At 33.1% G+C, this 12956-nt stretch overlaps 1 protein-coding gene across 1 annotated transcript; it reads right to left on the bottom strand.

The window, feature by feature from the left end:
• Nucleotides 1–5245: 5245 nt before the first annotated feature.
• Nucleotides 5246–9115, bottom strand: LOC132941273 (muscle-specific protein 20). The gene is made up of 4 exons (XM_061009258.1): nucleotides 8946–9115; nucleotides 8566–8777; nucleotides 6063–6183; nucleotides 5246–5891 (listed from the first exon to the last, which is right to left on the bottom strand). Exons 1-4 carry the CDS (start codon nucleotides 8973–8975, stop codon nucleotides 5700–5702), a joined length of 555 nt encoding a protein of 184 aa, XP_060865241.1. The 5' UTR covers nucleotides 8976–9115; the 3' UTR covers nucleotides 5246–5699.
• Nucleotides 9116–12956: the final 3841 nt, after the last annotated feature.

Here is a 12956-nt window from a genome sequence, read left to right as displayed (position 1 = left end):
TATTGTATAGACAATTAAAACGTAAGTAATAAAAAGTAGACTAGTATGATACTGCGGATCTTGCTGAAACTATTGACGAAAATTTTATGAAAATCGGTCCAAAACTCTGGATTTGCTTAAGGATTATCAGTTTAAGCCTTTGATAGTATTTAGTAGATATATTTATTAATTAGGGTTGATCCTGCGTTTCTCATAGTAATTTAAATAATTTCAGTGGATTTACCCTGTCTTCTTAAACCGTAAAATTTAAACTATATAGGTACACATATTTTAAACGCAGTCATTTGCAAGGTGGTCTATAAATGAATATCCAATTATAAAAACTATTTTATTTTCTGTAACCAGTGGTAACCCTATACAAACTCTGAGTTTGAAACTCACGAGTGCGATGGACTTGGTTTTGGATAATTGGATCGCTTACACAGTTACAGACACACACACACTACAAATATTATCCTTTATTAATATAGATTAATATAGTATATAATATATTATGCAATGCAAGTACTGAAGTTCTTTCTGTCAAATTTCAATGATTATAATTATTCTATGTATTTATTATAAAAAAATGAATGTATATGCGTACAGATAGAATTTTATTTTAGCCCACACGAAAAATGAATAGTTGTTTTGTTTATGTATCTATACTATATAGGTATATATAATAATGGTGTGAAAAATGTTTAGTAATTCATCAATTGAGAACGGCTGGGCCGATTTTGATTACATTTTTTGTGAGTGTTCGAGTGGCTCCATGGATGGTTCAGATTCACAATTGGACCCGGTAGGTCCAACCCGAAGAGGTGCTCTTAAAAAAGGAGATTTACGATGTTAATTGTTGTTTATAAATAGTTGCTATTGTTTATAGGAGAAATAATTAGTAGAAATTAGTATTTATTATTTTATGGCTGCCATTGGTCGATGGCAGATCAGGTACAAGCAGTATTCATTAAATCGAATTTTCACGCATTGCCTACAAAGGTGACTGAGTTGCACTTATTGCCGCTCATCAGCGTGTCTGCAATTCACCGCAGGTGGGTTGCCTACTTGATATGCTGTCGCACATTGTCCGTGATCCAACATAGTCGGATTGCCTACCAGGGTGGTTCGAACTTACGTGCTGACGAAACCTCGTTGAAATCTTTTTGAATACATATTTTACTTTTTCTAAGAACTGTGGTGGAACTATTTCCGATCGATCTACAAAACTAAGCTAAATAAAACATATTATATTATAATCAGAGATTGCTGAAAAGAGTGAGAAAATACGTAAATTGTGTTTGTTGTATAATACGCATTTTTAGTCAATTTCATGAAATATATAATATTAATGATATACCTAAATACGACAATAATAATTACGATTTACGATGAACATTTGAAGAGATTTCAAAATGATTTTCACATAATATCATTAAATTATAAAAATACCATTTTTACGTATATAAATATTATTGTAGAATACAATAGAATTTTTAAATCCATAGTTAATATTATATAGTAGTAAAATATGTGAAAGTCATTCGGTCCGTCCGTCTGTTAGGTACGTTTTCACGCCTAAACCACTAAATCAATTTTGATGAATTTTGGTATGGAGATATATGGGATAGGTTGGAGAAAACAGGCTTCATTTTGACGCGAGAATAAAACTTGAAGATGCTTAAATATGGGTGAAAAATGGAAGTCTAATACTTTTTTGTTTGTATAATTGATTGTCATTATTGCCCATTGGTAACAAATTATAGTAACCTACCCCTCCATATACTGTTATACCAACATGGTTATAAAATTACCTATTATTCATCTATCAATACCCACCCACACATATTTAAGGTGTTGCCCGAGCAACACTTGGACCCTATGTTACATGCCACTGTATATATTATATATATTAAATATATAAATCAAAATTTTTAATTTACCCTAGCTTCTGCAGCAGGCCCTCCACCCCATATTTTTATCGGTAAAAGTATGAGGCATCGCGCATGCGTGTGTGTGTGTGTGTGTGTGTAAGTGTGTGTCTGTGTGTATAATAATTAACATTTATACCCGAACCGCTAGAGAATGGGAAAATATCGTGTGATTAACACGTTGTTCGGGTGGTTTTTTTTATTTTTCGTTATCCTTCGTTAATTTTGTATGCGCAATAATAAATTATTACCGTGCCTCTCTACTATGATGGTGTAGATATACGCGTGCAGCACATAATATATACTTCGCTCGGCGATTGCTAAAATTAAAAAATAATAAAATGTAACCGTTAAATATCCTCAAATATCACTTTCATAGATATTGGATATAAAAAATACCTATAGATGGCTAGAAAATAATATTATATTATAATTAGGTAAATGTGTATGCGGTTATATCGATGTGTACCATTTAACGTAATAAGACACTAATTATTACCAAAAATATTAACTTTTTTCAAAATATTTCTTTTGTATAATTTTAAGTCGTTCAAATAAAACATTTTTCAAAAAAATTATATTTTTTACGATTTATTTAAATTGTTTATATATATATTTTTTTTTAACGAAAACATACATTTTTTAATTCCTTATTCCAAAGAAGAATATTTTTGGGGGTACTTCGATGTATAAAAATCGAATTTTGGACAAGTAGCTTATGAGTTATATGTATATTTATAATTTTGATGAGCGTAGTATATATAAAGGGGTACCCCGCAAAATGTTAGTCCATTACTCCACTACGCGTCTACGCCACTCATCAACACTTTAAATATTTATAACCCTAATAAAATACTAGTTCAAAATTTGATTTTTATTGATCAAAATACTCCGAACAATATTTGGCTTCGGAATTTCAAATTAAAAATGTATGTCGTCATTCCAAAAAGAAAAAAAACAATAGCAATAATAAGAAATGTTCCTAAAATATTGTTTTATAACGACTTAAAAATTATGTAAAAGAAATATTTTCGAAAACGTTAGTGTTATTCTGAAATAATGAGTGTCTTGCGTTAAATGGATTACTCCGTATTTATATATGTTAAGTACCTACTTGCTGCTTTATATCAACTTAGCCGTGGCGTACTCAAGAGGGTTGGGAATTTCAGCTCCCCACCACATTGAAATTTTAAAGTCACAAGAGGTTTTCATACCATTTGAATGGTATGAATATGCACGATTAAAGTAGAATTAATGTTTTACGGATAATAAATACATTTAATGAGAAAAACTTCAGCGATAAAATGTATATAAATTCAAATCTTGATTATGTTTTGACTACAGCCAAATTTTTTCTCTAATTTCGTTTTTTTCAGTTATGAAATAATTTTCATGGTTAGGTTTGGTTAATGACTAATTTACCAATTTATCGTTCAACTGTATTAATAGCTTTATCTAGAACTTTATCTAATATCTAGAACTATAGAAAGTAATATGTACAATACCCATAACACATATTATACAAAATCAAAATATCTACGTGAATATTTTATTTTTACCAAATGCGCAGATACAATATTATTAGCGTATTTAGTATTTATCGTTTCCCGATCGTGGATTTAATATTGGTATATCATTATTTTTCTCCTTCAGGTGTTGCGCAATGATTAATATTTATTAAAATTGTAATAGGTAGGTATTAGGTGCAGGCTGCAGCAGTGTATATTATTATCAGAAATAAGTGTTGTAAATTCGTAATAGATGCTTTTAACAATCGATAACTGAGTAAGTTAAAAGCGTATAGTAATATAATATGCTCAATATTTTAACGAAAAATTATTTTTTAAATTAATACTACTCAAATATTACCAACTAAACATGTTGGCATTTATTTACATACATTTTCTAGCATTTTTCCACGCAAAACATGTACGCCACTGATTAACGGGCACCTATATAGGAGTGTCATGAGAAGGCGTCCGGGACTATACTTTTGCCTGCTCGTTGTATGATCGAACAATCATAAATATTCATAATGTAAATGGTAATTTATGTTCCTACCTTTAGGTAACGTCACGCATCAATCATGGCATGTTAGCTAGGTTATAGTTGCGAATGGTCCAATGATGGCCGACGTGCGTGGGTTAGGCCTGCTTGAAACGTTCCAATCATGGACGAAAAACTAAATTGACGGCCATAATAATATTATAATATGAATGTGGTTTCCACAAATTTTACATTTCCATTATATTATTATTTTTACGTTTAGCGTGTAATCAAATTCACTCGACCGATTTTATGAATATATGTATACTGTGCGTGTTTATTATATTTTATGCGCATAAGTATAATGTAGGTACATTCATCATAAATGTCTTTATTTAGTTTATTTACTATATTATAAAAGAGCAAATAGATTTGGTGGCATAAATATTATTATTTTTTTGACGATTGCCAGAAAATCGACAATATTCTCGTTCGGGTGCCAGCCGCGGTAGCAGCAGTCCTGTCGACAGTAATCGACTTTTTCAACGCGTTTCCTTCACCGCAGACGGGCCAGATGGTTCTAAATTTAAGCGCAAAATATGTTGACACGCGCTCGCCACCGCCGACGTGTGACATGTCATACAATAATAAATTACATTTTACATAAATCGTTAAATATTGTATAATATTATTATTGTTATAATACTAAAATAGTTTAATGCACAATATAAGTAATGTTTAAATGTTATATGACTTGATAATAATTAAAAAGATAAAATTAGATTGACTTTTATAAAATGTATATTATTTACTGTTATAGCTGATCCTGCACGGCGTTGGCAAATAAAATGTATTTACCTTGTCTTAAATTCGGTTAAATGAAAACTACACATATTTAACATAGTCATTTTGGGTGACTTAAAATTATTTCCAATTAAAATAACTGTTATTTTTTTCTTGTAACCAATGGCAACCCTAAACAATCAAAAAAATATTTGTTTTTACAAAACTTTGAGTAAACCCCTCAAAAAATATGAATTTTGTAAAATGGGCTTCGAAGTGTTCATCCTCGGATATAGGGCTACATATATCCAATTGTCAGAAGTCAGAACCATGAAGTGCGACAGCTGACAGGCCGACTATGTATAGGTCCGACTGTAGATAATTTCAACGACAAAAACGTAGAAACAACAGTTATTGTTTTTCTTCAAATACCAGCTATAGATACCCTATATGTACCTGTAGATATATATTAATTACGTGGCGGAGGCACACGTGAAGAATTTCACGGTACAGAATCCAAATAGGTATAGGTATAAATATATAATAGACTTGAATTTTACATCGTCTTTTGTTTTATTATATATATTTTTTATTTTTTAATTCAAAAAAAAATAATGATATATTATATATAGGTAAAAAACAGTTACGTTGATTTAAAAAAAAAAAAAACAAGTAAGATATTTAATAATAATGCCGCGTGGAAACAATATATATAATAAGACATAATTCATACGTTATTTTAAAACCATTTACATACATACCGCTCGGATAATATTATTATAATAATAATTAGGATAATATGACACACACATCATAATAATAATAATAATAATATAACAACCGTTTACAATAGTTACAACGACGTACACCGGTGTCTGCAAACTCGTGATGATAAATCGCAACGCACCTCTTTATTTATAAATGTGTGTACATAATATAACATAATATACCATATAAATTATCATAATATTATATTATATTAAATGGTACTCGTCGGGTCGTGCATGGTATGTGGCGTGATTATTTGCCGATGATGATTTTCCTGCCGGCGCCCATGTTTTGGCCCGCTTGCGTGGCGCCCTTGTTTTGTCCAGCCTGCAGCCCAATGATGGTTTGACCGGCCTTTAATGTTTCCTCGGAGAAATCACGTTTAGCCTCGTCGGAGGGCTTGGGTCCCAAGAAAGGTCCCTTCCATTCCGGGTGTCTGTATGTCTACATGATAATATTACAAGTATTATAAGTACATACTGTGGTCGTCAAAATATTAGCATAATATGATAGGTATAATATGTATATTCTAGTCTAGTGGGAGGGTAAAGACGATTTTCAAAAATTGTTCACGGGACAATTTCGAAATAATATTTTAATCGTAGTTTTTCTCACCTCACGGCCCAGAGCGTACAGTGTCATCACCACTTGAGAGAAGTCTTTGCACTCCCACAGGTCGACGGTCTGAAAAACGTCAATGTCGGCAACTCCGTACGCTTTGATGGCCTTCTGGAAACTGTAAGTGCGAAAACGTATTATATTATATTATGGTTATACGCAGGCTAAAAATAAAACACTGCGTATTATAGTATTTCGATCAAATATATGTGTGTCACCCCTGCGGACGATTGTACAGTGTAGTGTACACCCACCCACAAGCAAATCGTTTACGCCTCCTTTCGCCAGTCGCAACCATTATGCACCGTCGCCACGGTTAACGTAAGTCATAACTCACAACTCTCTATATAGACACGTACGAACATGATATTATATCAAACGAGTGGGCATAATAATATGTATAAGGATCTCGTATGCTCAGATGCTATCATATAGGTATATCATACCTCTATATCATCGATAAATGATAATAACAACGTCGATATCGAGATATTATATATAATATAAAATATACTTCGCAACAATATATTTAGGTATATACACACAACACGCGTTCGTTTTTGTTTTTATATAATATTATATACGACAGACTTCGCACCTATATCTTGCCAAACTCGAAGTAGGTACTTCCCTAATCCCTACCCGGCGCCCCTGCACACAATTTTCATATTATAATGATATATATTATTATTATACACGCTGCACTTTATGATTTATGAGCCGAAAAACTTTCGCCCGGAACTCCGCTTTGCAGCGACGCGCTTAAAAGTTTATTTCACCGCGTGTATATAATATACATGTATAAAAGTTTGTGCCTCCTCGAGAACTCTAAACGTTAAAATTTACTTAGCGTGACACGACGCCCCCGAAATTATATATGCACTCGCAGTTCCAAAATAAATAACGCCTCGTAAAATTATTGTTTCAACCGTCCAGGCTACGTGTTCTTTTCGTATTCAGTGTATAAAATAATATTATATGGATATACGTTTAAATATTTTATATTGCCTATCTGTAAAATGAAAAAAAAAATACGAATTTAATGTCAAGGCCTGCCACCCGTTCAAAATGTTTTTGAAATGTAGGTACTTAAGTAAAGGTATTAGGTACACGAGTTCTCTCACCGAGCACTCTTCGATAATATATCGTGATGTTTGTATAGCAACATTTAAAAATCAAAACTTTGGACTTCTGACAAAGAAGTTGAAGACTTGCAGGACTCGCAGTAAAAAATTACACATTGTATATTATTATGTGCTATATTCAACCACTGGTGTGTTGGCCGTGATTTTGAAGCGCAGTTGCCCGATAATTTTAAAGGGATGTGCGGGTTCCGGGTGGTTGAGTAGGTACTGGATTTAGAGAGAAATCGTAGTGCAAGACTGACTTTATCTGAATAGGTATGGTATTTAATAATAATAATAACTTCAATAATAATACGTATTATATTATTAGGTATTCAAGTATAGGTCATTAAAAAATTGAAAAGCCAGAATAAAAAAAGTCATTTCTCCACGCCACTGTGTTCAGCAGCAGTGTAAGGTTATCGGTTAATAGAGATTTTTTACATTATACAAAACTGTCAATACTCAAAATCTGAATAATATATCATTGTTGACTTTATTATCGTATGTCTACCGGTCACATTGCCGTATATGATAATTTATATAGGTACACGTGAACATGTGTGTGTAACGTAATAACAGTACATAGTTTTCTACAGCAAAAAAAGGTCACGGAGGTGGTGGCTCAAGGAGGTTCTACAACACCCCCTCATCGACGGAATGATTACCCCCCGATTCGATGTACCTAGGTACACACACAACAAGCTCACGACACGACGCCAAAAGTTGAGCGAATAGTCTGCACTCTGCGCCGTTTAACCGTTATTGATGGTCGCCATCGTCGTCCCCGCGAAACATGTTTACATAGCTGCAGTTTTCAAAATATAATTATAATGTGTAAAGCAAGAATGCGCTGAAAAAGTTTGCTCGTAATGTATTTCGTTTACTATATATTTTCCACAGTGCACGATTTTTGATTGATTGGCGCATTTACAGTGTATATATTATTATACTGTGTACACAGGGTGGGGTGAGTTTTCCCGTTGTGTTAGCTTTATGAGGCAAAACAACCGAGACCCGTAGAACTACACTGTTCTAGTTCGATTATTATGCCGTTATCATATAATATTTTATATTATGGCAGGTACGCCACGGAACGGAATCTCATGCTGTATATCGACGATCAAAGAGTTTAATTTTTGATCCAGGTGTACATATTAATATGATATTCAATTGCAGGAATCTAATTGAAAAGTTTCACTAAAATCGTTTTATCGATGTAAGCACGGAAGCTGTGACGCGTCACGCCGCTTTATCGGGCATATATATATATATCTAAACTGTTTTTAATTTTTACCTGCGTATGGTCTAGCGACAGTAAAATAATGTTCGAATGAATAATAATAGGTTTAGAAATTATCGATGCCAAGACTCACATGTTAATGTTTTCCATCATTTTGAACTGTCCTCCGGTGGTGTTGTATTTTGGTACACTTCCGGGGCTGATTACGTTGATGAGTTTGCACAGTACTTGGCCATCCTTGATGTATTCCTCCAACGGGAAACTTTTGGGGAATTTATATCCCAATATAGCTTCCATCCATTCCTGGGCTTCCTTCTCTTGTTGGGGGTCTCGCTTGGAAGCGAGCTGTGTCGGGTAAAACAAAAAATAGAAATGATTTTACACATTTTGGTATATACTATTAAACTTCAATAACACCGCCGACGATATTCACGACAACATGCATACGACATTATTTTATGATATAATATTGTATTTAATAACGATATTATTATTATATTTCATACGACTTACTTTAGCACGAACTGCACGTTCCAAAGACATGAGTATTACGAGGATACACACGTTGCAATAACGACACGAAATAAATGAAAATATGCGTAAGCGCGAGGGAACAAGTGGTCGACAGGTTGTTCGTTTGTGCGAGCTTCGGCTGACGGACGAAAATTGAAAATCGCTCAACACCGCGGTCCCTTTATATACACTCGCGGGCGTAGCGGCAACTGGAGAGATCTAACTCGGAAATAGATCCATACTGACCATACTGTGTGTATATTAATACGCTTATAGAATATGACACACGTCTAAAAATAATGCGTGGCCCACGGTCATATTGGTATACACAGTCTCCCTCGCTATATTGTGCTATACGTAATGAATCGCGTGGCGGTCCGTCCCACTCGGAATGACCCGTTTTCTTGAAACGTGTGTGAGTTTTCCTCGTCAAAAACGAATTTTTATGGAAAAAAGAGACTCTAGCCGCACTGACTATACGTTGCCAACGCGCGTCTTTCGAACACGCGGTATAACATTTTATATCGCAGATGAGTCACGTCGTATAGCCACTATAACGTATACTTTTCTCGTCACTATATATATTATTATATACCTATACTATTACAGCTAATGAGCTACCTGCTATATAATATACATGTTAATGGCTCAAATATAGCATACATCTTTCGGGAGGGGGACTTAAGAAAAACCTCCGTGGCTCCGTAAATTTATTTAAAAAAACACGGGTCGTGAACCCCCCCCCCCCCTGTAACCCGGGGCACAACCATATATTAATTAAGTATATATAATTAACATTTTATATCCATGTTACCTAACAGTGGCGCCGAGTTCAGTAAAATTAGGTGGTTCAAATTCTAACGAAAGCTTAACCCACCCACCCACCCACCCAATTCATCATTCAAAAACGGAAAAAAAATATTGAAAACATCCAAACCACACAAAGCCGCTCGCAAACTACACAGATTTTATTAAATAATTTAATATTTTATTTTGTTGTTGTATCGATTTGTTTATAAATGATAACTATTGGACATTGGTTACAAATATTAATTTTAATAGCATAAATTAGTAGAAATTAATATTTTTGTGTGTATTAATAGTTGTCATTGGTTCCTGGGCAGACGAGGTAAAATAATGCATCAAATCGTCGCATTTACATGGCCTCGATTAAAGAAACTATATCTTAAAAAAAATGTATGTTTGTAGCTTATTTATTTAAAAATTACAGGACTTCGTCGTGAAATGGTGAACTATTGTACAATGGTAGTTTCAATCAAGATAACATAAATATATTTATAATAAAACGAAGACATTTGCAGGGCTAACCTAAACTAGATTCTTATACTTACCTACCTACCTATACTGATTAATAAATTTGATTATGTTTTATTTACTTTTTTTTTTTTTTTTACTGTACTTACTTATCAAAACATATATAGTTATATATAGGTGCGTTTAACGTATTGTACGTAGGTACATATATATTATATGTATGACAATGTACAAAGATTAATTAATTAATCAGCATAAAAACATATATTTACATTTAGGTATATGTTGAAATAACTTTAAGCCCTTATTTAGCTCACATTTTTTATTTCCCCCTCCCCTCTCGTCTAAAATATTCTACCTTTAACCCATGTGCACCCTTGTGACGGTTTAATATAATTACGTTTCAATCACAGGACTTTACGTCGTTTGAAAACGAATAGAAATCGTGGCTGTATATTATTATATGACGTAGGAAGGTGTACTCGTACGTGAATAATAATAATTAATTACGAAAAAAAAAATAATAACTATAATTTATCTCCTCCGGCCTATATCGTTATTGTCATTATTGTCGTTGTCGTTGTTTATAGTTTAGGTACGGATGATAAAAAACATTCGTATATTATATAATATACAATATATACCAGATATATATATATGTGGTAATAATATCATGTACTGCACGGCGACATTGTATTATAATATGTGCGATCACAACATACATATTACTATATAGTATTATATATATTATATACGTACGCGTGGGTGGTGGGTACGTGAGTATAAACGGCGTTGTATGTGAACCAGCGTGTCGTGTGCGTGCGCGTTTGCGTAAACCTGCGGTCCCTGCGGACTTTGCAGGCCCGACGAGGGGGGGAATCGCGCGAGGGTGTAAAAACAAAATTGAATACGGGCGCGATGCACTGCACAAATATATATTATATGTACAAACGCGGATAATATAACAGCGTGGCAGTTAAGCCTGCGTGTATACAGAGTATACGGTTTTAAATGAATATTTATGGTCCGTCAGACCGACTACCACCAGCCCGCCAGCCCCGCGAAACTATTAAATCCAGCGCACCTACCTATAACGTCGTGTATATAATATCTGTATATATATATTAAAAGTCTTTTCTACGCGATCAAACACGTATAGTCACTGCAGCGATCGTCTGTAGTAGGGCGGGGACATCATCGGTAAATCTGCGGCGATCGAGTCCTATAGTGTAATAGATACGTATTATATGGGCCCCATTATATTATTATCGATGGTTAAGGCTCAAGAGGACAATTCGTTATTGTCGCAACCCTAATCATGGTCGAAAACGAGGTTTCAATATCCCAATAAATTCCATAGGTACAATTTTTTTTATAATTCAAAAAGTGTCGTAAACTCGTAACCCACAAGTTATTATTCAATTTTTAGAACATTTTTTTTTCCATTTTTCCTTTATTCAAACTTCGTGTTATATGACGTATAATAACCAACGATATAGGATACTTTAAGGTGTTTAATACTGAGACTCACTCCGCATATAGGCCTTATAATATTAGTATAAGGCGAATATGAAGCCACATCGTAATTATTATTTCCACCATTACTATCAAACGTAACGTTTAATTAGCATCGCATTTTGAAACGTTTAATGATAAAACAATTCATTACAAAACAAAATGTATTAGCGTTTTAATAAAATAATAGTTTGATGATGCAATATTAAAAAATAATGCAATACCCCGATTGTCCCTTAATACAAATCATCGTAATTAAAATTCGTGTCATAATTATTATGTGGTAAAATTATGTAACTCTCGACTAATAAGAATAATTGTTATACTGATGTAAATAATATTAGCCAACTAAATTCTTTAAACTTAATTCATTTACCGCAGACTAAAAAAAAAAAACACTAATACGGCAATTAGAGTATAGGTATTAGACTATAAACGACTATGTTTGTAAATATTTATTGTTCTGATAGTGTCTCCTGTACAACTATGTTTTTGTGAGTTACGACAGTTCGCCTTTTGACAATTTGGCACAGAATAAATCTTATAGGTATTTAATATATTGTGAAGTAAACTTAAAACTTTGAAGTGATTTCTGGGCCATTAATAGTAGTATAGTACATACCCATTATCAAGTTATTTAACCGTATTCGGTAGTACGCGTACCTATGTATATTATAAGTACCGCATGCTTCACGATAAAAAAAGGAAAATATGATAGTATGGTCCAGAGTGGCGGGACTTTGAGAATGTAAATCATATTTATCGACTTAAATGGTCCCGGATCAACCAGCTCAAAAACAGCCTATTTTCATTGATGCTAATAAACTTCACAATTATTAACAAATTAATATTACAATCAACAATTGCAACCCAAAAGAGTTTAACCAACAACCTCATTCATTAAGGAAATTATAAACATACAATTCTAACTCATAAAGCTCATAAAAAGTTATTGTGAATTTCCAGTAAACTTTTTTTTACTAATAACGACTTATGAGGAACCTTGTTTAAAATATTCATGTTTTTTGACCAATTGAAAAATTAAAAACTTCTCATACCTGTAACTAGCTTATAAACATTTTGTAAAAATTTTAAAGTATGTACGGTTTGAGTTACGTCCAAAAAAAAACAAAATCATGTCAAAAACTGGTTTTGCGTAAAAATGCCCATTATTTTTTAATTTTTGTTTTTGTTTTACCCTAGGATTTCGAAAACTACTGG

This window comes from Metopolophium dirhodum, chromosome 3 (assembly GCF_019925205.1).
Source record: "Metopolophium dirhodum isolate CAU chromosome 3, ASM1992520v1, whole genome shotgun sequence".
NCBI classification, from domain to species: Eukaryota; Metazoa; Arthropoda; class Insecta; order Hemiptera; family Aphididae; genus Metopolophium; species Metopolophium dirhodum.
The sequence above is the reverse complement of the archived record's forward strand: the minus strand, read 5'-3'. Positions and strand labels throughout refer to the sequence as shown.

Bases quoted from the DNA above. Each gene is read 5' to 3' on its own strand.
- LOC132941273 (XM_061009258.1), bottom strand. From the start codon at position 8,975: ATGTCTTTGGAACGTGCAGTTCGTGCTAAA. The intron at 8,778-8,945 runs GTAAGTCGTATG...TACCCGACACAG, and splicing joins AACGTGCAGTTCGTGCTAAA to CTCGCTTCCAAGCGAGACCC. The intron at 6,184-8,565 runs GTGAGTCTTGGC...TCGCACTTACAG, and splicing joins ATGATGGAAAACATTAACAT to TTTCCAGAAGGCCATCAAAG.